The sequence below is a fragment of the Equus asinus genome, chromosome 8 (genome assembly GCF_041296235.1).
Source record: "Equus asinus isolate D_3611 breed Donkey chromosome 8, EquAss-T2T_v2, whole genome shotgun sequence".
NCBI lineage: Eukaryota > Metazoa > Chordata > Mammalia > Perissodactyla > Equidae > Equus > Equus asinus.
Window position 1 is genome coordinate 74,367,897 of NC_091797.1, and position 26,392 is coordinate 74,394,288.

Sequence of the window (26,392 nt, forward strand, 5' to 3'; positions counted from 1 at the left end):
AGGAGGCCAGGAGGGCCTTTCCGAGGACCTGGACAATGAGAAGGAGCTGATCACAGAGATCTGGGGAACCGCATTCCAGGCAGAGGGAATGGCAAGTGCAAAGGCACGGAGGTGCAGAGGAGCCTGGCATGCCTGGGGAACAGCAAGCAGGCAGCTGTGGCTGGAGGGCCCCCAGGGAGGAGGAGCAGAGCAGGGATGATGTTAGCAAGGTCCACAGAGGCCAGATCACAGAGGGCAGAGTGCGGAGTATGGATTTGACTCCGAGAGTTTTATGCAGAGGGGAAACATAACTGAGTTTGCTTTGAGCAGAGCTGTCTGGCGAGAGAGCAAGCAGGGGCACTTCCAGAACTGCATACAACCCTTTAGCTCCCTCCCAAACCATGTCCAAAAGAACGCCATCTGTGGCGCCATCTTTCTGTGGCCAAGGTCGCTCTCTCGTGGCTACCTCCTTGAGCTAGAGGCTAAGGACAAAGAGCAGCTTACACAGAGCCCTATTCCGCACCTCGCCCCGCTGCCCTCCTGCTCATCTGTTCTGCTTCACTAAAACCATCGGCAAAGCACCAGCTCACGCCTGGGGTGAAGATGAGACGTAGGGCCCTTCCCGGGACTTCACATCCTAACAACGTGTACAATAAAGACGACTCACGTTTCCGAGCCCGGACCCTGTGCCAGGCACCGTTCTAAAGGTTCTGCGTGTAGCTCGTTCAATGCTCACAACCCCCGTTTCCGAGCCCGGACCCTGTGCCAGGCACTCTTCTAAAGGTTCTACGTGTAACTCGTTCAATGCTCACAACCCCCGTTTCCGAGCCCGGACCCTGTGCCAGGCACTGTTCTAAAGGTTCTACGTTTAACTCATTCAATGCTCACAACCCCCCTGTGAAGCAGGTCCATCTCCATTTTACAGACGAGCCCAGAGGAAGTCACAGCTGCTGGGTCCAGCGTCCTGTGCACCAGCTCGCTTAGGCCTTTAGCTGCAAAGGGTGTCAGGCCTCAGCACGCTGGAAGGGAGCTGACTGCAGACCAAGCCGGCAGGACATTTTTGGGTGGGGTTCTCTCTAAGTCACTGTTTCCTGCCAGGAAATCTCAAGCGCTGGTGGAAAGAGGTGTGGCCTTCAGTTTGGAGCCCTCTCCTTGCCACTCACCCGCTCCTTCCCCACTGGGTAGCCCTTGATGACCCCAGCATGATGCTAAGTATCTGGAAGAGAGGGGCTCCCTGACAGGTAGAGAATGGCGTTTTTCAGTGGGCTGTTGCAAAGAGGTCCCTTCCTCAGAGTTTAACCCGTGATCCTGGGGGCTGGATCTGCTTCCTTCTAGTTTGCTCATTTTTATATTCAGAAGAGTTCTTTTGGGAGAAAAAAAGGTCTTCACGCCCATGTGGAAACCTCAAAGTCACCGAAGCTTGGAAGGGATTTAAAGGCCAGGAAAGCAGAGATTTCTGGGTGGAGGTGCAGTCAGGGCAACACTCCTGCTTATTGGAAGGAAGCTTTCCTTTCCCTTCCCTTCTTTTCTGTCTGTGAGGAGCAACATTCAGGAACAGGGCTATTTCCGGTGTCAGCTAGAATTTCAGCTGCAAGGCTGTGAAGAACGGGTCTGCTTGGGAGACATAAAATGACTTATTTTGGTTTGCGTTTGCTAAACCCTAACATCCATTTAAATACTATACAAAATTCTAATTTAGAAAAAAAAATCTTAAGAATAGAGTATAGCAGAGAATTTCAGAAAACCTAGCAGCAAGGTCAGGGGATGTAGCTCAGTGGTAGAGCGCATGCTTTGCATGTATGAGGCCCCGGGTTCGATCCCCGGCATCTCCATTGTTGTTTTCCTGAACTTTTTCTTTTTAGTTTCTGCCCATCATTAAAGTGCCATGGATGTGATTATAACAAGTATTATCAAGTACCCAATTACTACTTGAAGGTGGGATTTTCACAAGGCGTGATCTTCTCTTTCTGAAACCCCCAACACTCCAAAGGTACTTTTGTCAGAAAAGGAGCAGTCAGCAGAAAAATGGAAAGGCAAAATCTGACACCACAGGTTTGGGGAGTTTCCCGCACGGTTCCTGGCCTCGTGACTGCAGGAAAGGCCTCGAGACCTGGGGACTCATTCCTGGCCGTCAGAGGGCAAGTGTGTAAGCGAGGGAAAGCTCTGGGTCTCTGGGTGTCCGTGCGATCAGCAACGGCCTTCTCAGAGGGAGCCGGAGCGTGCCCAGCAGGCAGGGTTTGCTCCCCGCTTCATCAGCAACAGGCCACGAAGGAAGGAATGAATGGCTTTGGTGCACGTATCGTTTATTTTTATATTTATACACTGTATCTGTATTTTATCAATAAAAATAAAAGGTGTATTTTGTTGAAAGCAGAGATCCTGTTGTATCCTGGAGGTGCAGTCCTTTGTCTGCTGTAACAATGAATGAATTCTTTCCCCAGGAAGTCTTCTGTCTCATTTGACTTGACCTCGTGTTTTAAATCAGAAAACATCTCCTCTGAGATCTGGAGTGACCTGACTCTTTGCAAAGCCTTCACTTTCGAGATGACGACACTGAAATTCGTGAAATGACTCACCAGTTAGGTCGTGGGGGACTGGTGACAGCCCCTGTTTCTATGGAGCTTCCGTGAAGGTTATTTCTCCCTAAATGTCAACAAGGTTTTAAGGGAACAAAACGTTGAGGTTATTTCTAAAGTTATCACGTCTAACACAAAACCAATTATATGTTTCTGTTTTACTTTGTATCTTATAATTAAGCATTTCCCATAGTGCAGTAACAAGGAAAAAATACATAAGGCTTGTGTGGGGAAAGGCAGCTTCCTAGAAAAGTCTTTGTGAACCTTTGAAGAAAGTGTTTTTTAAACCACTACATTTTATTTTATATACATATATAAAAGAGCCCATTATTTGAGGTCCCTAGAGCAGTCAAATTCATAGAGACAAAAAGCAGCACAGTGGTTGCCGGGAGCTGGGGGAGGGGAGATGGGGAACTGGTTAATGGGTACAAAGTTTCCGTTTTGCCAGATGAAGAGTTCTGGAGATGCCTGGTGGCGATGGTTGCACAGCAAGGCGAATGTGGAAGGCCCCAGAACAGGCCGCCCTAAATTATGCTGCTTTGGTTTATTGATTTTGAGCAGTGGGTGCTTGAAAAACAGCAGGTGCGGGAGAGGCTTTCTCTGCGCCCCCTTCTCTGCCTGAAGACAGGTCCCCCCAAAGCAGCTCGTGGTCACAGCTCCCCTCCCGGGAGTCTCACCAACCAGGTGACTGGCTCTTGTCATAAAGGAGGAGACTAGGACTTGACACCAAACTATGTCACAAACTGTCACACCTCCCAGCGATTCTTCTAAGGCCTGGTCATCTTTCCTAAAAACCATTTACTCTCCCCTGAGGCCTGCGTTCCCGTCCCCTTCCCCGACTGAGATGGTGCCTAAGTCTAAATGCTAAAGCTCCTCTGGGACTCACTCATTCTCCCCTGGGTCTCTCTCAGGCACACATGAAGGTGACACGTCCATAAACTTTTGGGCTTTTTTTTCTCTTGTTGATCTTTTATTACAGGGGTCTCAGCTGAGAACTCTGAAGAGTAGAGGAAAAATTATTTCTCCTTCCCTCCAACATACTTAACACGACTGAATTGTACACTTAAAAATGGCTAAGATGGTAAATTTTATGCATACGTATTTTGCCACAATCTAAAAAAAAAAGTCCAAATAGGTTAACTAACTCCTTAACGTTCCTAAACTAGGCAAATTCAGGGACTGGAACTTAAATCTGATTTTCTGACTGGCGGGGGACGAAATTGGTTATTTTTAAACGGGAGCAGTTTGTGTTCTGGCACACAACGCAAATGCACAAATGTAAACAGGAAAAAGAACAAAATCCCTTGGGCTTTTTTTTTTCTTCCTAAGCTGCAGATACCCTTGACTCCCTTTTACGGTTATATAACCGATGACAAAGCAAGGCAAGCCTTTCCCACCCAGCTCTCTGATTTCACTCTTTCTCCTGGGAGGACACTGTTTGCGGCCCATTGTGCTCTGAGACATTCTCACGAGGCAGAGTGAAGCCCCATACAAGTAGTGACCTTCAGGGGAAGCGAATGTTTTGGAGGAAGGAAGAAAGGCAGGCAGACACACAGGCACCAGTCCAACCCCCTCCCCGCAACAGCCCAACACCCAGGCCCTTTGTGAGCTCAGCCCATCACGTGCCCGGTCTGCCCGCCAATCCCGCCCTGTTGCTGGCCTCTGTCACTTTCCCATTGGTGCCAGCTCTGAAGCAATTTCTTCTGGGGCGCCTGCAAAGGACGGATCTGTGTGGGCGGAAAGAACTGAAAATGGATCCAGGGACTCATCCAGCTTCTCGCACCTTCCAGCACACTGCATTCTGAGTCAGAGGCGTTCAGGTTTTAGGAGCGTGTCTTGGTACCTGATTCCCGATTCCCGAGTCCAAACGGGACATTTAGACCTTGGGAGCCCTTCTCAGCAAAGGGAAAAGCAGTGGCAATAACAACAACAAAAATCCTCTCTAGAGCAGGGTTCCTCAACCGAATTACGGACATTTGGGGCCCAGTGATTCTGTGTCGCGGGGGCCTGTCCACTGTCGGAAGTTTCGTGGCATCCCTGGCCTCTACCACTAGATGCTAGCAGCGTCCCCCACCCCCACCAAGCACCACCACAGTTGTGACAGGCAAAAACGTCTCCAGACGTTGCCAGGTGTCCACGGAGGGGCAAAAATGATTCCCAGTTGAGAAGCGCTGCTCCAGAGGAACACCAGTCCCTCTCTTTGGGGAGGTCAGCGCCGCCTCCCCTCTCTCACTCAGTGCCCTGGGACAAATGTTTACTTCTATTTGCTTCAACAAAAACTCACTCTTGGACTTAAATTAGGGGATGCAAACGTTTTCAGAGAAGGTTTTCTGCTAGAGAAAAAAAATCAGTGTTCTCAGCTCCAAAGAATGTTGTTGTCTCTTCGGAGCTGACCCTGGGCCTCTCCCCGCCCCCTGAGACGCTCTCCCCCCTCCTCGCCCTCAGAAATCAGGCCTGTTTTTCTCCGTGCCTTTTGGACTCTGAAAGAAGCCACGTCACAAAGCGTGTGACTCAGCCCTTAAACGACATGAATCACAAGGCTTGCAGCCGAGCAACAGCCGGAAGCAAACAAGGTGTGGTTTGAAGTGAGGCCTGGCCACCGGAGAAAGAACCTCAGTTTTCATTCCTTTGAAAACTTCTCCCTGGAATTTAGGGAGAAATAACCTCATAAAGAGCCTCCGCATGGTGTTCCCTTAAAACCTCTTTCCAGAAATTTAGAAAGAAATAACCTTCACCCAAATCTTTATTGGCAGTCGCTGGCGTCTCCTGCTTACCTGAACAATGAATTCTATTTTTACCATTTATTTTAATTTCCTACTAATAAATTCATTCTCTTTGGACAAGGTTAAAAATCACAGAGGGTAAAGCATCTTCAGCACCGCTCATGGAAGTGAGCATGAGCGAGGCCATCTTGTTGCGCTAAGCGGCCCCAGCCCCTCCTCCATGTGACCACTCGCGGCTCTGCACGTACTCTGCACAAGCACTCGCACGCCCTCCTGATTTATGGCCTCCGCTTGACGTGGGTGCTCCCTGACAGCTTCACAAACTCAAACATTGTTCTGTGAGTTTCCCTCCAGGCACGGGCTGCCCACAGGCGGGAAGCGCACCCACTAGGCCTCCACCACAGCGGGCAGAAGGGAGCAACGTGATGCCCGCACCCCTCCTCGCTGCCCCGTTCCCTATATTTGCCTGAGACCCTGTAATCCTTGAAGACGGGTTTTTGAGACCTTAGTCACCCATCTTCCGATTTGCCGGCTAGTATAACCTAATTAAACTTCCTTCTCGACCCCTAGCTGGTTGTCATTAATTGGCTCAGACGGCGCCCATGGCTCGGCGTCCCTCAGCCCTTCTTCATAAATACACACGTACACGGCTTCCCCGGGGAGACGCAGGGCAGTTCTGTCTTGATTCCCATCTCAGGGAGAACGCTTAAATATTAAAGTGCTCAGAATTTAGAACAGGAGTGTGGTCTTCTCCTGATGGCAACAGCTTTCAGTCAGCGGCCTTTCTGTTTTCTTCTTGAAGCTTCCAGGGCGGAAATTAAAATGCCCTCCCTCCTCCTCATTTGTAGAAACAGGGAGTACTTCTAGAAGAGTCCAGAAGGAGCGGCCTGCAGCACGGGGGCACGAGGGGGCCTTCTCACCGCCAGCTCTCACGACCTGCTTTACCTGTGCACCGTGCTCACGTGTTTTAAGACACTTTTCTCCGCTTTAATCAAAATGGGATTTGCCTCTGGAATTAAATATCGCGTGTGGGATACTGAGGGTTTTTTCCCCAGAAACACACAGGGCCGAGACTCAGTCAGCGTCTGTCTGAGCCTTGACCTAAATCTCTGAAACGTGAAATTTCCGAGCGCAGCTGCACAGCGACAGAGCTGAGATTCGGGGGCTCCTCGATTATCATCGGGGACAAAGGTCCCAGGCGGAAGGCCAGGCGATGGCACAGGCGGGCTAGAACAATCTGGAAGGTTCTGCCCTGTCAGCGCCGGGGGTCTGACGACGCCGTGAGGCATTCCCGCCTTCCTGGCCGGCGGCGGGCAGCCGGGCCCGAGCACCTTGTCGGGGGCGGGCGCGCCGCCGCCGCGTCCGGCCGGAAGCCGCGATCTGCCGAGTCATCCGCCCTGTCCCGGTGCCCGCCGGCGCGGGGGATGGGCTGGGGCCCCGGGGAGCGCGCGCCCGGCCCGGCCCGGGGGGAGGGAGTTTGGGGAAGCACGAACACTGCCGTTACCTTCAACGTCACCCTGTCAAGGGCCCCTCAGGGTCGCGGGGGGCGCGCAGGGTGTGTGCGCGCGAGGGGAGCGGGACCCGACTCCGCCTGAGGCGCTCGGCCGGAGGCCTGTCCGCCAGGGGCGGGTCCCGTGCCCGGGAGACGCGGGGCCGTTAGGGTTGAGGGGAGGGGGCGCTGGGGCCGGGCTGCACGGAGAGCCCGCTCCGGCCGCCCGGGAGACTCCGCGCCGGGTTTTCGCGCCCGCCGCGGGCCGCTCCCCCGCCCCCGCCGTCGAACGCCGGCCACGCCGCGGACGCAGCGCGCCGAGAACGCGGTGATCCCTCCGCCCGGCCTCTCAGGACTGCGGCCCCCTCCCCACCAGACTCCGCTCCAGAGCCCCGGTCTTAACAGGGGAACACTTCAGGAGGGGGATTAGGGGATTCCGGGGGGCTGCGCTTCTCTACAGGCAGCAGGAAGGGCTGAGAAAAGTAGTCCCTTCTAGGCGTTTCTGCGGAGGGATCTTGCGGGGCGGGGCCACGGTTGCTATATAAGGGCGCGCCGGGTGTGGTGCAGACAGTTTCGTCCAGGCCGGGAGTTAGTTCTTTCCTGTTTTCTGCGCGCGGCTGTCATCGCGATTTGGTGAGGGGAGGCCGCTGCGGTGGCTGGGGCTCTCGCGGCTGTCAGGCTGCTGGGCGGGCGGGAGGCACGGCGGCGCGCCGCGGGGGGGAGGCGGCCGAGGAGCTCGTCGCCGGGGCCTGCGAGCGTGGCAGCCCGGGGGGGTGGGGGGAGGGTGATGAGCAAAATGGCGGCTGCTTCCGGCTCCGAAGCGGGCGGGGAGGTTGGCGAGAGACGGCCGCTCGCGGGCGCAAGGAGCTGCGGAGGCCGTGAGCGGGGGAGCGCGGCGGCGCGTGGGGACCCGCGGGCGGGCCCGCCTCCGGCGGCCTGACTGGTGCGCAGCCCGGGCTTTCGTAGCGCGGCGGTTCCGGAGGACCCGGCACCGCGGGGGGAGAGGGTGCGGCCCGTGACGTCACTCTCTGTGGGCTCACAGGGGGCGTCCGCTGGGGGGCCGCGGCTGTCCCGGGCCTGAGGGAGACGCTGCCGGGCCGACGGGGGACGCGGGTCCAGCGGCGCAGACGTGAGGCTTCGACTCGTGGGTCAGGTTTCCTGCTTTCCGGGGGGCACTGGAAGCGGGCGCGGCTCGCCCGTCAGGCCGGTGCCGGTTGCTCCCGTGAGGCGGCTTAGGGGAGACGTCTGTGGTGGTCGTTTGAGCCACGTGACAGTTGGCTCTGAGCGCGGGACCAGGTGGACGCGTGAGCCGCTTGCTCAGCGCCTGAGTTATTTCTTTATGTCTCTGTCGTGACAGACAATGCAGATCTTCGTGAAGACCCTGACCGGAAAGACCATCACCCTGGAGGTGGAGCCCAGCGACACCATCGAGAACGTCAAGGCCAAGATCCAGGACAAGGAGGGCATCCCCCCCGACCAGCAGAGGCTCATCTTCGCCGGGAAGCAGCTGGAGGATGGGCGCACCCTGTCTGACTACAACATCCAGAAGGAGTCCACTCTGCACCTGGTCCTGCGTCTCAGAGGTGGGATGCAGATTTTCGTGAAGACCCTGACCGGGAAGACCATCACCCTGGAGGTGGAGCCCAGCGACACCATCGAGAACGTCAAGGCCAAGATCCAGGACAAGGAGGGCATCCCCCCCGACCAGCAGAGGCTCATCTTCGCCGGGAAGCAGCTGGAGGATGGGCGCACCCTGTCTGACTACAACATCCAGAAGGAGTCCACTCTGCACCTGGTCCTGCGTCTCAGAGGTGGGATGCAGATTTTCGTGAAGACCCTGACCGGGAAGACCATCACCCTGGAGGTGGAGCCCAGCGACACCATCGAGAACGTCAAGGCCAAGATCCAGGATAAGGAGGGCATCCCCCCCGACCAGCAGAGGCTCATCTTCGCCGGGAAGCAGCTGGAGGATGGGCGCACCCTGTCTGACTACAACATCCAGAAGGAGTCCACTCTGCACCTGGTCCTGCGTCTCAGAGGTGGGATGCAGATTTTCGTGAAGACCCTGACCGGGAAGACCATCACCCTGGAGGTGGAGCCCAGCGACACCATCGAGAACGTCAAGGCCAAGATCCAGGACAAGGAGGGCATCCCCCCCGACCAGCAGAGGCTCATCTTCGCCGGGAAGCAGCTGGAGGATGGGCGCACCCTGTCTGACTACAACATCCAGAAGGAGTCCACTCTGCACCTGGTCCTGCGTCTCAGAGGTGGGATGCAGATTTTCGTGAAGACCCTGACCGGGAAGACCATCACCCTGGAGGTGGAGCCCAGCGACACCATCGAGAACGTCAAGGCCAAGATCCAGGACAAGGAGGGCATCCCCCCCGACCAGCAGAGGCTCATCTTCGCCGGGAAGCAGCTGGAGGATGGGCGCACCCTGTCTGACTACAACATCCAGAAGGAGTCCACTCTGCACCTGGTCCTGCGTCTCAGAGGTGGGATGCAGATTTTCGTGAAGACCCTGACCGGGAAGACCATCACCCTGGAGGTGGAGCCCAGCGACACCATCGAGAACGTCAAGGCCAAGATCCAGGATAAGGAGGGCATCCCCCCCGACCAGCAGAGGCTCATCTTCGCCGGGAAGCAGCTGGAGGATGGGCGCACCCTGTCTGACTACAACATCCAGAAGGAGTCCACTCTGCACCTGGTCCTGCGTCTCAGAGGTGGGATGCAGATTTTCGTGAAGACCCTGACCGGGAAGACCATCACCCTGGAGGTGGAGCCCAGCGACACCATCGAGAACGTCAAGGCCAAGATCCAGGACAAGGAGGGCATCCCCCCCGACCAGCAGAGGCTCATCTTCGCCGGGAAGCAGCTGGAGGATGGGCGCACCCTGTCTGACTACAACATCCAGAAGGAGTCCACTCTGCACCTGGTCCTGCGTCTCAGAGGTGGGATGCAGATTTTCGTGAAGACCCTGACCGGGAAGACCATCACCCTGGAGGTGGAGCCCAGCGACACCATCGAGAACGTCAAGGCCAAGATCCAGGATAAGGAGGGCATCCCCCCCGACCAGCAGAGGCTCATCTTCGCCGGGAAGCAGCTGGAGGATGGGCGCACCCTGTCTGACTACAACATCCAGAAAGAATCTACTCTGCACCTGGTCCTGCGCTTGAGGGGAGGGGTCTAAGGTCCCCCTTTTAAGCCTCTGACAAATTACATTGCACTTTTCTTTCAATAAAGTTGTTGCATTCCCAAATAGTGTGGGTTTTTTAATGTCACGTGAGGTTCTTTTTCGTTAGGGTGTGGTGCAAGGGATCATGGTTTCCAGTCTACCAAATGATTCTCTGGTAACCAAGAGTTAAGAAATACCAGTAAAAGATTGCCTTAATATAGAATTGTAGTAGGTGGGTACAAATAAAGACTAGGCAAATTAGAGGTTGCTTTTAGAATTTCCTGTATATACACATATATAGACATTTGAGGGCTACTGACATTAAAAATACTGAGTTTGGGGGTGGTTGTGAGGTACCTGAGCATGGGGAAGTTTCTGGAACACTAGCAGGAAGGAGATAACTGAAGAGGAGGGGTGATTGTGGTAGAAGGGAACGCACAGAAGTAGCTTTAATATCTAGCTGTACTTAAATCCACGAGCCACACAGAAGGTTGTCATCTGACAGACTTTAAAGAATATGGCGAGTATTGTATATTAAATAAAAATTATCTGGTAGGCATTATGCTAGTGTTTGGGGATTAGTGGTTATTTGAAATGTCATAATTACTGCTGAAGTAAGTTGTCAAGGTGATTCCTCGGTTTTCAAGTGGCTACAGATAAAGGTTTGTATATAACTTCATTGGTGGTGGGTGGAGCATCTGGCCTTTGGTCTTCGTTTCCAGAAGTTTGTGGTGGTGGCATTTACCCACTCAGCTGGTGCTGATAAGGGATTATTTTTACATCTTAACTAGAACCTAAGGTGGAGGTTGCGGGGAAGCTGGTCTAGTATAAGCAATTGGCCCTTGGTGATGGGCACCCCAGAAATCGGAGCCCCATCTAAGTGCTGGAAGGGATTGTCTTCTCCAGAGAGCACCACTCCCTCCACTGCTCCCTTGCACTCCCCCAGTTTTGGGGTATCCATGCATAACCTCTGATGTAGAAGGAAATTTTGTGTTGTCACTGCCAGTTGTAAAATGGCCAGAACCAGGTTTAAGTCCTAGGTTCAGGGATCACAACTAGAAAATTGAGGCCATTTGAGAAATCCATAAATATTAGGCAAGTCTGTTAGTTTCTGTGGTTTTTCACAGTATGCTGGTAGAAGCATGTGTAACACTTTGCTGAATTTCCATCCCTTGCCCGTACAAGATAACATAGGTCAGGAAGCAACGTTACAAGAACCCCAGGAACTTCACCAGCAGCTGTAACCAGTTACCAGTTACTATGCTAGGAGTTTTTGTGCAAGTGATTTTGGTGCTTGTTAGAAATGAGCGGTCGTAGTACAGGGAAAACATCTTAATAGCATCTTGAGAATGACCGCTCTGCAGGACAGGTGGTGTAAGGTTCTTAGTCAGTGTTAATGTATTACAGGAAACTACTAAGTATTAATTCCCACTCACTCAGTAGCATACTGGTTTGTAGTCTGTCCTGCACCTTGTTTTTTGTATTGTATATCATGGTTTTGGCAGAGTTCTAACATCTTTTCATTTTGTATAAAGGAAAAACACCTTTTGTGTAATTTTCTCAAGGACAAACCACCCGGGCAACACAATCCCTAGTGAACATTTACAGGACCCTCCACCCAATAAACGGCATGTCAGAAGCCGTAGTGATCCAGTGATGGATGAGAAGGTTTTCTGCCATCAGGGGGTCCTTAGTCTAAGAGCAGACTTGCTGGACTTGTTCAGTTTCATTGAAAGATTGTTAAATCTTAAAGCCCCCCAAAGTTTGGTTTCACATTTGAATGAATACTATGTAAGAACTCACAGACATGTGGTTGTGTCTCTTGAACAAACCAGAAAAGATATGCATGGCTTGTGTTAAGCTCATGTTCCTTTTTATGTTTTGTCTGAAAGCACAACAAAGTCTTCACTAAAAACAGGATCTCCTGCAAGTTATGAGTATGGCCCTAATAGAGGTAGAATGTTGAGAGATCGGCAAGTGCCCTTCAATGAAGCTGGTCAGCCACCTTAGCGTGCGGTGCTGGTTTCTGCCGGCAGAGGGAGCTCCGGGCACAGACTTCGGTGGAGGCCTGCAGCCTGCAGTGCTCCCAGGCGGTTGCGCTTGACCAGGCAGTTGATGTACTCGCCAGCAAGGGTTACTTTACTCTCCTTTTTCTCTTTCTACCGGTGCTGCAGCCACCTCCGTTTCTACCCCAGCTCGAATTACTCCATAATATCTAATATAGCTGTTACTCAGACCCTCTTTCTTACTGAATCTCACCAGCCCTCACCGCTCAAATGCCCTCCTCCCCGCTTCCCCTGTCCGCTGGCCACTTTCTTTTCCCCACCTGCTCCCTGCCATTTTGCACCTCTTTCCTTCGAGCTACTCCGTCTTTCTGAAATACCACCCCTCCCACCTCGACAAATCCAATCCTGCCCGATGTCAAGCCCTGATTTAAAGAGTGCCCAAAGCCTGCCTTGACTGTCCCAGCTGGACAGTGGCTGTCTTCCCTGAAATCGCGTAGCTCTTTCTATTTTGTGTTGAAGCTCTTCACTCAAATGAGGGAGCTCTGCTCCTCTGTGTGTTTCCCCAGCACACTGGCGTCTTTATTAAGTATGAGATGTAGTGTTTCATGGGCTCTTCATTAGTCCTTCCCCAGACAAGATGGCTGTAGAAATCCTGAAATGATTCCTATGGGGCTTCCTAATTTGCTTGAAAAGAAAACTAGGCACAGAGCTAGATAGAAGACAGAAGGCAAATGTTTTCTACCTTGAAACATATATTGCACAGATCTGAACAATTAGTAAAATGATGGGGTTGTATGATCAGAGGCTTTCAACGAGTAATAAAGGATGCTTTTAAGAGTAGTAAATCAATGAATAATAGTAGTCAGTGGTTTGTGTCAAGCCCTGTCTCTACCACCAGAAAAAGTTGATTTCTGTCTTGCAGAGTGGTCAAGAATATAGGCGTCTTTGTTTCCTTTTTTAAGCCATTCTGCTTTTTGACTGGCTTTTGCGACAGCATTAGTTTTTTACCAGGCAGAAGAGAAGCCTTGGGCTGTAACCAGAGGTGAGATGGCTGAAATCTCAGTGGTCCTCCAACTAGAATTAGACTGAACAACAGTGTGTGAGTTAGGAGTGCTTTTGGCTACAGGACACAGAAAGATCCAAATCACAGAGGATCAAACAAGGGGGTGTTCCTCTTCTCATAACAAGCAGTCTGGATGTAAACCCCAAGCATTTGCTTTGTTGTGATTCTCTTGTTCTTTCCCTCATAGTTGCAAAATTGTTGTCACAGCTCCAGATATCACATCTGTATTCAAAGCAGGGAGAAGTGGGGAGCAGTGGGGTCAGCCACGTCAGGTTTTTTTTAATGAAGAAAATACAGGCTTTCACTGACTTACCCTCAGGTCTCGTTGATCAGAACTGGTCAAGGGGCCAGAATGGTTTAAAATACAGGGTTTCTCAAACTCAGCACTATTGACCTTTTAGCCTGGATAACTCTTTATTGTGGGAGCTGTCCTGTGCACTGCAGGATGTTTAGCAGCATTTCTGGCCTCTGTCCACTGGGTGCCAGTAGCCCTCAGTGGTGACAACTAAAAATATTTCCAGATGTTTCTGAAGTCCCCTGGGAGGCAAAAATCATCCCCCCTTGAGAACCGCTGGTTTAGACCAGTCGTGATCCATTGCTTGAGGCTGGCTGTATTTCCACCTTGAAAAAAAAATCAGAATTAGTAAAGCAAAAAGATGGTCATGGGTCTAGGGGCGGGCAGCTAAAAGCAGCGATAATGAAATCTAAGGGCACTCTTATTTTTTGTCGTCTTGGTAAAACTCAGTGTTACACATCATTAGACCAGTGGTTCTTAGGACGCAGTGTACAAGAGGACACCATGGGGACTTGTTAAAAATGCAGTGCCTCAGCCCCCTCCCGGAGGCCCAGATTCAGCAGGGCTGGGGTAGTGCCAGGATCTGCATTTTTTTTTAATTGAGGTCATAATAGTTTATAACATTGTGAAGTTTCAATTGTACATTATTATTTGTCCATTACCATACATATGTGCCCCTTTCACCCTTGTTCCCGCTCCCCACCCCCTTCTCCTCTGGTAACCACTAGTCTGTTCTCTTGTCATGTGTTTGTTTATCTCCCACATGAGTGAAATCGTACAATGTTTGTCTTTGTCTGGCTTATTTCGTTTAACATAGTACCCTCACGGTCCATCCATGTTGTTGTGAATGGGACAATTTTGTCTTTTTTTTATGGCTGAGTAGTATTCCATTGTGTGTATATAGCACATCTTCCTTGTCCAGTCATAACTGATGGGCACTTGGGTTGCTTCTACGTCTTGGCTATTGTGAATAATGCTGCAGTGAACATAGGGGTGCATAAGTCTCTTTGGATTGTTGATTTCAAGCTCTTTGGATAAATATCCAGTAGTGGGATAGCTGGGTCATATGGTATTTCTATTTTTAATTTTTTGAGAAATCTCCATACTGTTTTCCCTAGTGGCTGCACCAGTTTGCATTCGCAGCAGCACTGTATGAGGGTTCCCTTTCCTCCACATCCTCTCCAACATTTATTTTTAGTTTTGGTGATTATAGCCGTTCTAACAGGTGTAAGATGATATCTCATTGTAGTTTTGATTTGCATTTCCCTGATGATTAGTGATGCTGAACATCTTTTCATGTGCCTGTTGGCCATCTGTATATCTTCTTTGGAGAAATGTCCGTTCATGTCCTCTGCCCATTTTTTGATTGGGTTGTTTGTTTTTTTGTTGTTCAGTTATGTAAGTCTTTTTTTTTTTTTTTTTTTTTTTAGTGAAAGCCCGATTCCTCAATCATTTATAGAAATCTCAGATAGAGCTTTTGTTTTTTTTTTTTTTTTTTAAGATTGGCACCTGGGCTAACAACTGTTGCCAATCTTTTTTTTTTTTTTCTGCTTTATCTCCCCAAACCACCCCCTGTACACAGTTGTACATCTTAGTTGCAGGTCCTTCTAGTTGTGGGATGTGGGACACCGCCTCAACGTGGCCTGACGAGTGCTGCCATGTCCGCGCCCAGGATCCGAACCCTGGGCTGCAACAGCGGAGCACGCGAACTTAACCACTCGGCCACGGAGCCGGCCCCTGTAAGTCTTTATATATATAAAAATATAATAATATATATGTATAATTTGAAAAGATCCTTTTCAGACCCGTGTCAAAGAGTGTACTGCCTATATTTTCTTCTAGGAGTTTTATGGTTACAGTTCTTACCTTCAAATCTTTGATCCATTTTGAGTTAATTTTTGTGTATGGAGAAGGATAATGCTCTACTTTCTTTCTTTTTGTTTTTTATCCCCCAAATACATAGTTGTGTATTCTACTTGTGGGTCCTTCTAGTTGTGGCATGTGGGACGCCACCTCAGCATGGCCTGATGAGCGGTGCTATGTCCACGCCTAGGATCTGAACCAGTGAAACCCTGGGCTGCTGAAGCGTAACCACTCGGCCACGGGGCCGGCCCCCAATGGTCTACTTTCATTCTTTTGCATGTGGCTGTCCAGTTTTCCCAACACCATTTATTAAAGAGAGTTTCCTTTCTCCACTGTATGTTCTCAGCTCCTTTGTTGAAGATTAGCTGTCCATAGATGTGTGGTTTTATTTCTGGGCTTTTAGTTCTGTTCCATTGATCTGTGTGTCTGTTTTTGTACCAGTACCATGCTGTTTTGATCACTATGGCTTTGTAGTATATTTCGAAGTCAGGGATTGTGATGCCTCCAGCTTTGTTCTTTTTTCTCAGGATTGCTTTAGCCATTCAAGGTCTTTTGTTGCCCCATATGAATTTTAGGATTCTTTGTTCTATTTCTGTGAAAAATGTCTTTGGGATTCTGATTGGTATTGCATTGAATCTGTAGCTTGCTTTGGGTAGTATGGACATTTTAACTATGTTTATTCTTCCAATCCATGTGATGGAATATCTCTCTATTTCTTTATGTCATCATCGATTTCTTCCAATAATGTCTTATAGTTTTCATTGTATAGGTCTTTGACCTCCTTGGTTAAATTTATTCCTAGATATTTTATTCTTTTTGTTGTGATTGTAAATGGGATTGCATTCTTGAGTTCTCTTTCTGTAAGTTCATTATTAAAGTATAAAAATGCAACTGGTTTTTGTAAGTTGACTTTGTATCCTGCAACTTTGCTGTAGTTGTTGATTATTTCTAAAAATTTCCCAATAGATTCTTTAGGCTTTTCTATGTATAAAATCATGTCTGCAAGCAGTGAGAGTTTCACTTCTTCCCTGCCTGTTTGGATTCCTTTTATTTCTTTTTCTTGCCTAGTTGCTTTGGCCCAAAACCTCCAGTACTATGTTGAATAAGAGTGGCATGAGTGGGCACCCTTGTCTTGTTCCTGTTCTCAGAGAGATGGCGTTCCTTTTTCCCTGTTGGGTGTGATGTTGGTTGTGGGCTGGTCATGTATGGCCTTTATTCGGGATCTGCATTTTTAATCAACCGCCTGGGGATTCTGGATGTTGTTGAAGAAACACTGCCTCACATGGTTCTTGTGTGTTGGAGGCCAACTCGTCCCCCTTTTCAGTGGTGTCACCCCTAAAATGCTGCTTCCTCACTGGGATGCTTTTCCAAGAAATGGGCCAAATCACTCCCTTTGTGGTACGGGATAATCCGGGTCTGTGTGCCCTCGTATGCATGGGACTCTCCTCTGGAAGCACACTGTTGGCCAGCTGATGCCGGCAAAACAGAAACACCAAACAATTAATTAATTTGCAATCTGAAAATCCAGAAAAAAGTTATTTGCATTTTGGGATGCATATAAATACATCTGTTTTCTCAACTTTTCCCACCTATTTTTTATTTTAAAAATTCTCAGATATACCAAAATGTTGAAAGAATAATGTAACAGTATAGTGAACCCTACCCCTAGATTCCATAATTAACATTTTGCCGTATTTGCTTCATCTGTCTGCCTAGCTGAATCATTTGAAAGTAAATTGAAAACATCATATTTTTTTTATTGAGTTAATGATAGGTTACAATCTTGTGAAATTTCAGTTGTACATTAATGTTTGTCATTCGTGTTGTAGGTGCACCACTTCACCCTGTGTGCCCACCCCCCACCCCACCTTTCCCCTGGTATCCACTAAACTGTTCTTAGTCCATAATTTTAAATTCCTCATATGAGTGGAGTCATACACAGATTATCCTTCTCTAGCTGGCTTATTTCACTTAACATAATTCCCTCAAGGTCCATCCATGTTATTGCAAATGGAATGATTTTGTTCTGTTTTGCAGCTGAGTAGTATTCCATTGTATATATGTACCACATCTTCTTTATCCATTCGTCTGTTGATGGGCGCTTAGGTTGCTTCCACGTCTTGGCTATTGTAAACAGTGCTGCAATAAACATTGGGGTGCACAGGACTTTTGGGATTGCTGACTTCAAGCTCCTTGGATAAATACCCAGTAGTGGGATGGCTGGATCGTTTGGTAGTTCTATTTTTAATTTTTTGAGGAACCTCCATACTGTTTTCCATAGTGGCTGCACCAGTTTGCATTCCCACCAGCAGTGTATGAGGGTTCCTTTTTCTCCACAACCTCTCCAACATTTGTTACTATTAGTTTTAGATATTTTTGTCATTCTAATGGGTGTAAGGTGATATCTTAGTGTAGTTTTGATTTGCATTTCCATGATGATCAGCGATGATGAGCATCTTTTCATGTGCCTATTGGCCATCAGTATATCTTCTTTGGAGAAATGTCTGTTCATGTCTCCAGCCCATTTTTTGATTGGGTTGTTTGATGTTTTGTGGTTGAGTTGCGAGAGTTCTTTATATATTATGTATATTAAGCCTTTGTCAGATATATGACTTGCAAATATTTTTTCCCAGTTAGTGGGTTGTTTTTTTGTTTCAATCCTGTTTTCACTTGCCTTGAAGAAGCTCTTTAATCTGATGAAGTCCCATTTGTTTATTCTTTCTATTGTTTCCCTTCTCTGAGAAGGCATGGTGTCTGAAAAGATCCTTTTAATACTGATGTCAAAGAGTGTACTGCCTACGTTTTCTTCCAGAAGCCTTATGGTTTCAGGTCTCACCTTTAGGTCTTTGATCCATTTTGAGTTTATTTTGGTGAATGGTGAAAAAGAATGGTCAATTTTCATTCTTTTACATGTGGCTTTCCAGTTTTCCCAGCACCATTTGTTGAAAAGACTTTCTTTTCTCCATTGTATGCCCTCAGCTCCTTTGTCGAAGATAAGCTGTCCATATTTGTGTGGTTTTATTTCTGGGCTTTCAATTCTGTTCCATTGATCTGTGCACCTGTTTTTGTACCAGTACCATGCTGTTTTGATTACTGTAGCTTTGTAGTATGTTTTGAAGTCAGGGATTGTGATGCCTCCCGTTTTGTTCTTTTTTCTCAGGATTGCTTTAGAAATTCGGGGTCTTTTGTTGCCTCATATGAATTTTCGGATTCTTTGTTCTAATTCTGTAAAGAATGTCATTGGGATTCTGATTGGGATGGCATTGAATCTGTAGATTGCTTCAGGTAGAACGGACATTTTAACTATGTTTATTCTTCCAATCCATGTACATGGAATGTCTTTCCATCTCCTTATGTCGTCATCCAATTCTCTCAGAAAGACCTTGTAATTTTCATTATATAGGTCCTTCACTTCCTTAGTTAAATTTACCCCAAGGTATTTTATTCTTTTTGTTGCGATTGTGAATGGTGTTGTGTTCTTGAGTTCTTTTTCTGTTAGTTCGTTATTGGAGTATAGAAATGCTACTGATTTATGCAAATTGATTTTGTACCCTGCAACTTTGCTGTAGTTGTTGATTACTTCTAAGAGTTTTCCAATGGATTCTTTGGGGTTTTCTATATATAAGATCATGTCGTCTGCAAACAGCGAGAGTTTCACTTCTTCCCTCCCTATTTGGATTCCTTTTATTCCTTTTTCTTGCCTGATTGCTCTGGCCAGGACCTCCAATACTGTGTTAAATAAGAGTGGTGATAGAGGGCATCCTCGTCTCGTTCCCGTTTTCAGGGGGATGGGGTTCAGTTTTTGCCCATGGAGTATGATGTTGGCTATGGGTTTGTCATATATGGCCTTTATTATGTTGAGGTAGTTTCCTTCTATGCCCATTTTGTTCAGAGTTTTTATCATAAATGGCTGTTGGATCTTGTCAAATGCCTTCTCTGCATCTATTGAGATGATCATGTGTTTTTATTCCTCAGTTTGTTGATGTGGTGTATCACATTGATTGATTTGCGGATGTTGAACCATCCCTGTGTCCCTGGTATAAATCCCACCTGATCATGATGTACGATCCTTTTGATGAATTGCTGAATTCTGGTTGCCAAAATTTTGTTGAGAATTTTTGCATCTATGTTCATCAGTGATATTGGCCTGTAGTTCTCTTTTTTCGTGGTGTCCTTGTCAGGTTTTGGTATCAGTGTGATGTTGGCCTCATAGAATGTGTTAGGAAGTGTTCCATCTTCCCTAATTTTTTGGAATAGCTTGAAAAGGATAGGTATTAAATCCTCTCTGAAAGTTTGGTAGAATTCCCCAGGAAAGCCATCTGGTCCTGGGGTTTTATTCTTTGGGATGTTTTTGATTGCTGTTTCAATCTCTTTCCTTGTGATTGGTCTGTTCAAATTGTCTGCCTCTTCTTGAGTGAGCTTTGGGAGATTGTAGGAGTCCAGGAATTTATCCGTTTCCTCTAGGTTATCCATTCTGTTGGCATATAGTTTTTCGTAGTATTCTCTTATAATCCGTTGTATTTCTGCAGAGTCTGTTGTTATTTCTCCTCTTTCATTTCTGATTTTGTTCATTTGAGCTTTCTCCCTTTTTTTCTTTGTAAGTCTGGCTAGGGGTTTGTCAATTTTATTTATCTTCTCAAAAAACCAGCTCTTTGTTTCATTGATCCTTTCTACTACCTTTTTCGTTTCAATAGTATTTATTTCTGCTCTGATTTTTATTATTTCTCTCCTTCTGCTGACTTTGGGCTTTATTTGTTCTTTTTTCTCTAGTTCAGTTAGGTGTAGTTTAAGATTGCTTATTTGGGATTTTTCTTGTTTGTTAAGATGTGCCTGTATTGCGATGAATTTTCCTCTTAATACAGCTTTTGCTGTATCCCATATGAGTTGGTATGGCATGCTATCATTTTCATTTGTTTCCAGGTATTCTTTGATTTCTTCTTTAATTTCTTCAAAGATCCATTGCTTGTTCAGTAGTGTGTTGTTTAGTCTCCACATCTTTGTGCCTTTCTCAGCTTTTTTTCTTGTAATTAATTTCTAGCCTTATAGCACTATGATCGGAGAAGATGCTTGTAAAAAACATCAAATATACTTTTTAAATATCTAGTTTCTTTTCTTTTTCAAACATTTTATTTTTCCTTTTTCTCCCCAAAGCCCCCCTGGTACATAGTTGTGTATTTAGTTGTGGGTCTTTCTAGTTGTGGCATTTGGGACGCCGCCTCAGCATGGCTTGATGAGGGGTGCCATGTCCGTGCCCAGGATCCAAACCGGCGAAACCCTGGGCCGCCACAGCGGAATGCACGAACGTAACCACTCGGCCACAGGGCTGGCCCTGAAAACATCATATTTTTATCCCTAAATCCTGATTCTTCAGCTTGTCTCTCCTAAGAAGGGCATTCCCTTACATAACCATGATACTATTATCATCTAATAAAACGAATACTATAAATTTTATCTGTGATCCAATCTACATTCACATTTTCTTGATCATCCCAGAATGTCTGTATAGCTGATTTATTTTTTGAACCAGGAGCCAATAAAAATCCGTGCTTTGCATTGGTTATCGTACCTCCTTCATCTCTCTCTCTCTCTTTTTTGGTTGTCGAATGATCCTTTATTGAAACATTTTCCTTTCTAGTTTTTAGGTGGCTGTGCATTCCACTGCACCAGGGTTGATGTCGTCTAAGATGTCGTGATGGTGGCAGCATCAACATTACAGTCCACAGACTGGGCAGTCCCCAGGCCTCTTAACGGTTCCAGAGAGTTCTCTGGCCAAAGACTGGTGCTGCATCTGTTGGGCAATGTTGACAATCTCATCAAAGGTGACACTTGCCCTGTGCTTGATGCTTTTCTACTTCTTTCTGTCTCCTGGCATTCCTCGAGGACTTCGATGATCAGGGCAGAGGCGGAAGCTACCCCCTCAGTCTGGGCCTGTCTGTTCTGAACGGTCAGTTTCGCTGCTGTCCTCAGACCCAGGCACCAGTTGCTTTGGCGATGTCATCACCAAACTTTTTGGGAGACAGACGCAGAGGGCTGATCTTGGGGGATGTGGCAGCAGCTTTCCCACCAGTGCACCTCAAGTACAGAACTTTGAAAAACCATGGCGAGGGGCTGGCCCCGTGGCCGAGTGGTTAAGTTCACGCGCTCCGCTGCAGGCAGCCGAGTGTGTCGTTGGTTCGAATCCTGGGCGCGGACATGGCACTGCTCATCAAACCACGCTGAGGCGGCATCCCACATGCCACAACTAGAAGGACCCACAATGAAGAATATACAACTATGTACCGGGGGGCTTTGGGGAGAAAAAGGAAAAAAAAAAATCTTAAAAAAAAACAAAAAAGAAAAAAAAATGAAAAACCATGGCGAGGTGGCCATGCCAGAAGCCTTGACGGTGCGTGTGTTGTCAGGCCTGAGGGCCTCGAACACCCTTGTCCTGGGCAGTGCTAACCTCTCTCCTTTTACACAACTCTCCTCGGTCTCCTAATCTGGAACAATCTCCTGCCTTTTTTATCTCCTAAGGCATTGACTTTGAAGAATCAAGCTAGCTGACTTAAGAAATGTCCCCTATTCTGGATTCATCGGATTGTTTCCTTATGAAAGTGTGCCATTTTGAAAAATATATAGTAGAACGCATTTATCTGCCAATTTGCGCTGCCTTCTCCACCCGTCCCTCCGTCGTCTTTCCAGCTCAGCTGATGGCTCCAGCATGTCTTCGTGTCCAGCTGGGCCTTCACCTCTCTCTTCTCCTCCCTCCTGCGCAGCCCGTCCACTCAGCCTCGAAAACATAGCCAGACTCTGGCAGCCCTGCCTCCCTGCCGACGCCCTGGTCCAAGCCACCGATTTCTCTATCGGAACCCCCAAGCTGGGCTCTCTGCTCTCACGTGGGCCTGGACACTCCACTCCTCTCAGTCTGGGTGCAGATTTCTAGAGAGATGATGACTTGAGCCCGTGTCCCTCGTTCCTCACTTCCGACTCTCTCTTTGGGCAAAAACAACAACCAGGAAAGGAAGACACATGGGGTTGAACGACAGGAGGAAGGGGATGAGCCTCGGGACCCCCAGAAGGTGACAGTGTGCCTCACCGGCCGTCGTGTCTGAGTCTTCCTGCTTGCTGCGTTGCCAGTCCCAGTCAGCTGTTGAAAATGAGAAGGGTTCTCCTCCCCCAGCTTAACATTCCGCCAAGATCACCCGCCACGCTGCTTAGAGCACGCTCCCAGCTCCTGGCCCTGGGCAGCCAGCTTGGCACGGCCCTTCTGCCCACCGCTTGCTCGCCCTCAATCACTCGGTTTTCTTTCTGGCTCCTGAGCAGGCTGAGCCTTTTTCTGCCTCAGGGCCTTTGCAGTCTCCTCTGCCTGGAATGTTCCCCCTGCCCTCCCATCCCCGATCTTCTCACCAGAGGCCCCTTCTCCTCCTGCAGGTCTCAACTGGAACCTTCCTTCCCTGACCACCATTTTAAACTAGTCCACTTGCCCCCAACTAGTCGCTCTCTCATTCTGTGATCCACGTCTATATCCTTCGCAGCACTCCCTTATCTGGCGCTCCAGTATCTGGAACTCTCTGACTGGTTGTGTGTGCGCACCCCACGAGAATACTGATACCCACCCAGGCTGAGCACTCACACTGCACCCCACGCGGTTCTGAGCATGCGCTTTAGCTTCTAGCTTCACAACAGCCCTGGGAGGAAGGCACGATGCTCTCTCAGATTTCACTGGTGTGGAAACTGAGGCACAGAGAGGTAATGTGGGGTCACCAGGGAGTCTGGCTCCAGCTCCGCGTTCTTGACCGTGACACTCTCAGAACCTGCATTTAAGCACCGCAAAGATTAGGGCTTTTTCTGTTACTTTCTCTGCTCCGATGGCAGCTTTCGGCACTGAGGACCCAAACGGCCTGAATCGGGCTCCAATCCCAAGAAACAGCATTTCATCTTCTTGCTGGGACGGGCGGTGGAGCCATTTCAGCAAGCCAAGGGCCTCAGGAACAGTTCACCAGGTCGCACGTTTGGGAGTGGCAGAGTCAACGGCTTCAGGGAGCTCTCGGGAATAGGTTGCTGGTGTGGAAAAACCAAAGCCGAGGCCAGGCTGCTGCAGGTTCGTGGCTGACTCTAAGAAGCTAACCATGCGTGGCTATTTAAACATAGATTAGGGGCGGGCCTGGTGGCGCAGGGGTTAAGTGCGCACATTCTGCTACTCTGTGGCCCGGGGTTTGCGGGTTCGGATCCCAGGTGCGGACATAGCACCGCTCGTCAAGCCATGCTGTGGTAGGCATCCCACATAGAAAGTGGAGGAAGATGGGCACAGATGTTAGCTCTGGGCCAGTCTTCCTCAGCAAAAAGAAAAAGGAGGATTGGCAGCAGATGTTGGCTCAGGGCTAATCTTCCTCAAAAAAATAAATAAAAATAAAAAATAAATGTAAATTAATTAAAATGAAATAGAATGTGTTCCTCAATTGCACTAGCTACCTTTCCACTCTCAGTAGAAGCATAAGGCTAGGGGCTGCCCTACTTGACAGCACAGATCTAGAACATTCTCAGATCTAGAACATTCTCATCATGCCGGAAAGTTATGTTGGACAGTGCCAGTGTAGATGGACCGTGATTTCGCTTTCCTGGAGGTGAATCACCAAGGTCACGGCGGGGTATTTATCCAAATTATTCATAGGACATTGCCCGGCAGTGGGCTTCTTCCAGCCATGGACAAGGATCTTCTTCTGGAGAACTGTGTCCCCACTGACCTGGCATTTGTCTGAAATTCCGTATTTCCAAGAACTCCCTTGCAATGGGGTACCTGAGTTAATGTTTACACCAAAAATGTTAGGGGCCTTCCAGAACCTTGACAGGACTGTTGAATTCGAGAAAACACTCTGCAGACCTCTGCTGGGACACATTGCTGCGGCCCGAGGAGGCGGGGAGGAAGCAGAGACGGGAAGGAGCTGGCCAGCTTCCTGCCTGGCTTTCAGATGGGCTGGGGTGCTCACACACTGCCTTTGGGGCTACGAGCTGCCCCGCCGGCCGCCACCTGATCTCTGTAACACACTGTCTAAATTGCCTCCTGATGGCGGGTCGTGATCGCGAGTGGCGAAGGCCTCCGTCCAGCACGGCATGTTGTCCTTCACTGCTTGTTCATTGTCAAGCTGTGTAGATGAGGTCCGGGGGCAGATCTGTGAGTTTAGGGACAAAGAAGAACAAATCCTTTTGGCCAGGGGGTGAGGGTGGGAAGCAAGTCCCGAATGCTTATTTATGAAGCACGGGTTGTTTCCTTGTTTCCAAGGCAGCCACGGCTTCGCGGAGCTGATGGAGCGCATCCTTCTTGTCAGAACTGAAACAACTACTTTTAGAAAGGCATGCGTGTGCGTGTGAAAAATTAAAAATGGAAGACAGTAAACAGGGCGTTTTTCTCTTGCGTCCCTGTCTGTGGCCCTCTGTTCCCTCTGACTTAGTCTGTTCGGGCAGCTGGAGCAAAGCACCACCCACTGGGGGCTTCCACAGCAGACATTTGCTCCTCACAATTCTGGAGGCTGAAGTCCCACGTCAAGATGTCAGCAGACCTGGGCGCTGGTGCGAGCCGCCTTCCTGGTCCCTGGACGGCTGTGTGCTCTGTGTCCTCGTGGTGGAAGCAGCCAAGCTGCTCTCTGGGGTCTTTCTCATCAGCTCACTAATCCCAGGGTGAGGGCTCCACCCTTACGGCCTAATCTCCTCCTGGAGGCCCTCCTCCCGTTCCATCACATCGAGGGGAGGTTTCAACACAGGAATTGCGGGTGGAACAGGCGTTCAGACCGTATCAGTTCCCCTCCCACATGGGTACCGGTTTCTTGTGTGCCCTGGAAATTCCATGTATTTGCAAGGCTGTTTACATTCCCTTTTCCCTACGTAAATGAAAGCATATCATGTACACTCTTTATAACTTGCTTTTTTTGCTTAAGAATATAGTTTGAGAAGAACTTTTTTATTAGTATATGTAGATCTGTCCCATTCTTGTTCCCAGGTACAAAATATTGTGTTGTGTCAGACCAGCGCCCTGTGCAGCGGTTAAATTCACATGTTTCGCTATGGCGGCCTGGGGTTCTCTGGTTCGGATCCCGGGTGCGGACATGGCATCACTTGTCAAGCCATGCTGTGGCAGGCACCCCATGTATAAAGTAGAGGAAGATGGGCATGGATGTTAGCTCAGGGTCAGTCTTCCTCAGCAAAAAGAGGAGGATTGGCATTAGTTAGCTCAGGGCTAATCTTCCTCAAAAAAAAAAAAAATTCTATTGTGTAGATTTGTACTAACAGTGCAGCCACTAATCACATGTGGCTGTTTAAATTTAAATTAAGTAAAATTTAATAAAATTCGTTTCTCAATTGCTAGCCATATTTCAAGTGCTCAGTAGAAGGGTTTGACTGAAGCTAACACACAGAACAGATGGTGCTGGTGTGGATGGGCCGTAACTTAGTAAGGCAATCCCCGACTGCTGGATATTCACCTTGCTTCCAATATTTTGCTACTATAATCAGTGCAACAAAGGCTACTGTTGCACCTAGATCTTTGCCCGTGTGCGTGTGTGTCTGAAAGATAAACTTCTCAGGGGAACTCGCTGGGTCAAAGGGCATATGCATTTTCAATGTACACACCCTTTGCCAAATCCCCCTCCACAGAGGTTATACAAATTTACCCTGCTGCCAGCCGGAGTCCACACCGCTGGCCTCCCACCCCCGGGCCGGCACAGGGGGCTTCTCAGACTTTGATCTCTGCCCGTCCCCTAGGTGAACAACGGTATCTCATATAGTTTTAGCCTAAAAGTTATTTTACGTTTCCCCCTAACACGATAAGGACCTCATTCATTATTCCCCTTGACAAAGTCACTTTCAACGTGAAAAACATTTCTCGGAGCTTTTTTGTGTCTCACTTGGAGACTTTGTCCTCCGGGAGGGCGTCTCATGTTTGTATTGATTGCCTCATCCATCACGGCTGTTGAACTGTGCGCTGCTAATGATTAGCTATGGTGGGTGCAGAGGAACAGGTGAAACTGGACGTGGAGGGCTCAGCGCGGTGCCCGGCAGTGAGGGTGCCCGGCTGTCACTTCTGAAAGAATGTGTGATGTTTTCCACCGGAGGCTTAGCTACCAGGTGCGGCTTGTTCGCTGGCCTGAACAAGCAAGGGCTGTCCCCTGGCCTCAGCCTCAGTGACTGGGTCACTGATTTGCTCTTGGAATCCAAAATTCATGCAGCCGCAGGCACACTGGACTGTTGACG

At 48.6% G+C, this 26,392-nt stretch overlaps 1 protein-coding gene, 1 non-coding gene and 2 pseudogenes across 2 annotated transcripts; 2 read left to right on the top strand and 2 right to left on the bottom strand.

Annotated features, from left to right (window-relative positions):
* The first annotated feature begins 1,739 nt into the window (after positions 1 to 1,739).
* Positions 1,740 to 1,811, top strand: TRNAA-UGC (transfer RNA alanine (anticodon UGC)). The gene has a single exon. It is a non-coding gene; the product is annotated as a tRNA-Ala (tRNA).
* A 5,131-nt stretch (positions 1,812 to 6,942) lies between these two features.
* UBC (ubiquitin C) lies at positions 6,943 to 10,026 on the top strand. Its single transcript, XM_044776040.2, has 2 exons — positions 6,943 to 7,400; positions 8,125 to 10,026. The coding sequence occupies exon 2, from the start codon at positions 8,128 to 8,130 to the stop codon at positions 9,955 to 9,957; it is 1,830 nt and encodes a 609-aa protein (XP_044631975.2). The 5' UTR covers positions 6,943 to 7,400; positions 8,125 to 8,127; the 3' UTR covers positions 9,958 to 10,026.
* A 10,659-nt stretch (positions 10,027 to 20,685) lies between these two features.
* On the bottom strand, positions 20,686 to 24,261 carry LOC139046031 (large ribosomal subunit protein uL11-like; annotated as a pseudogene).
* LOC123288507 (U6atac minor spliceosomal RNA) lies at positions 21,515 to 21,632 on the bottom strand (annotated as a pseudogene).
* Positions 24,262 to 26,392: the final 2,131 nt, after the last annotated feature.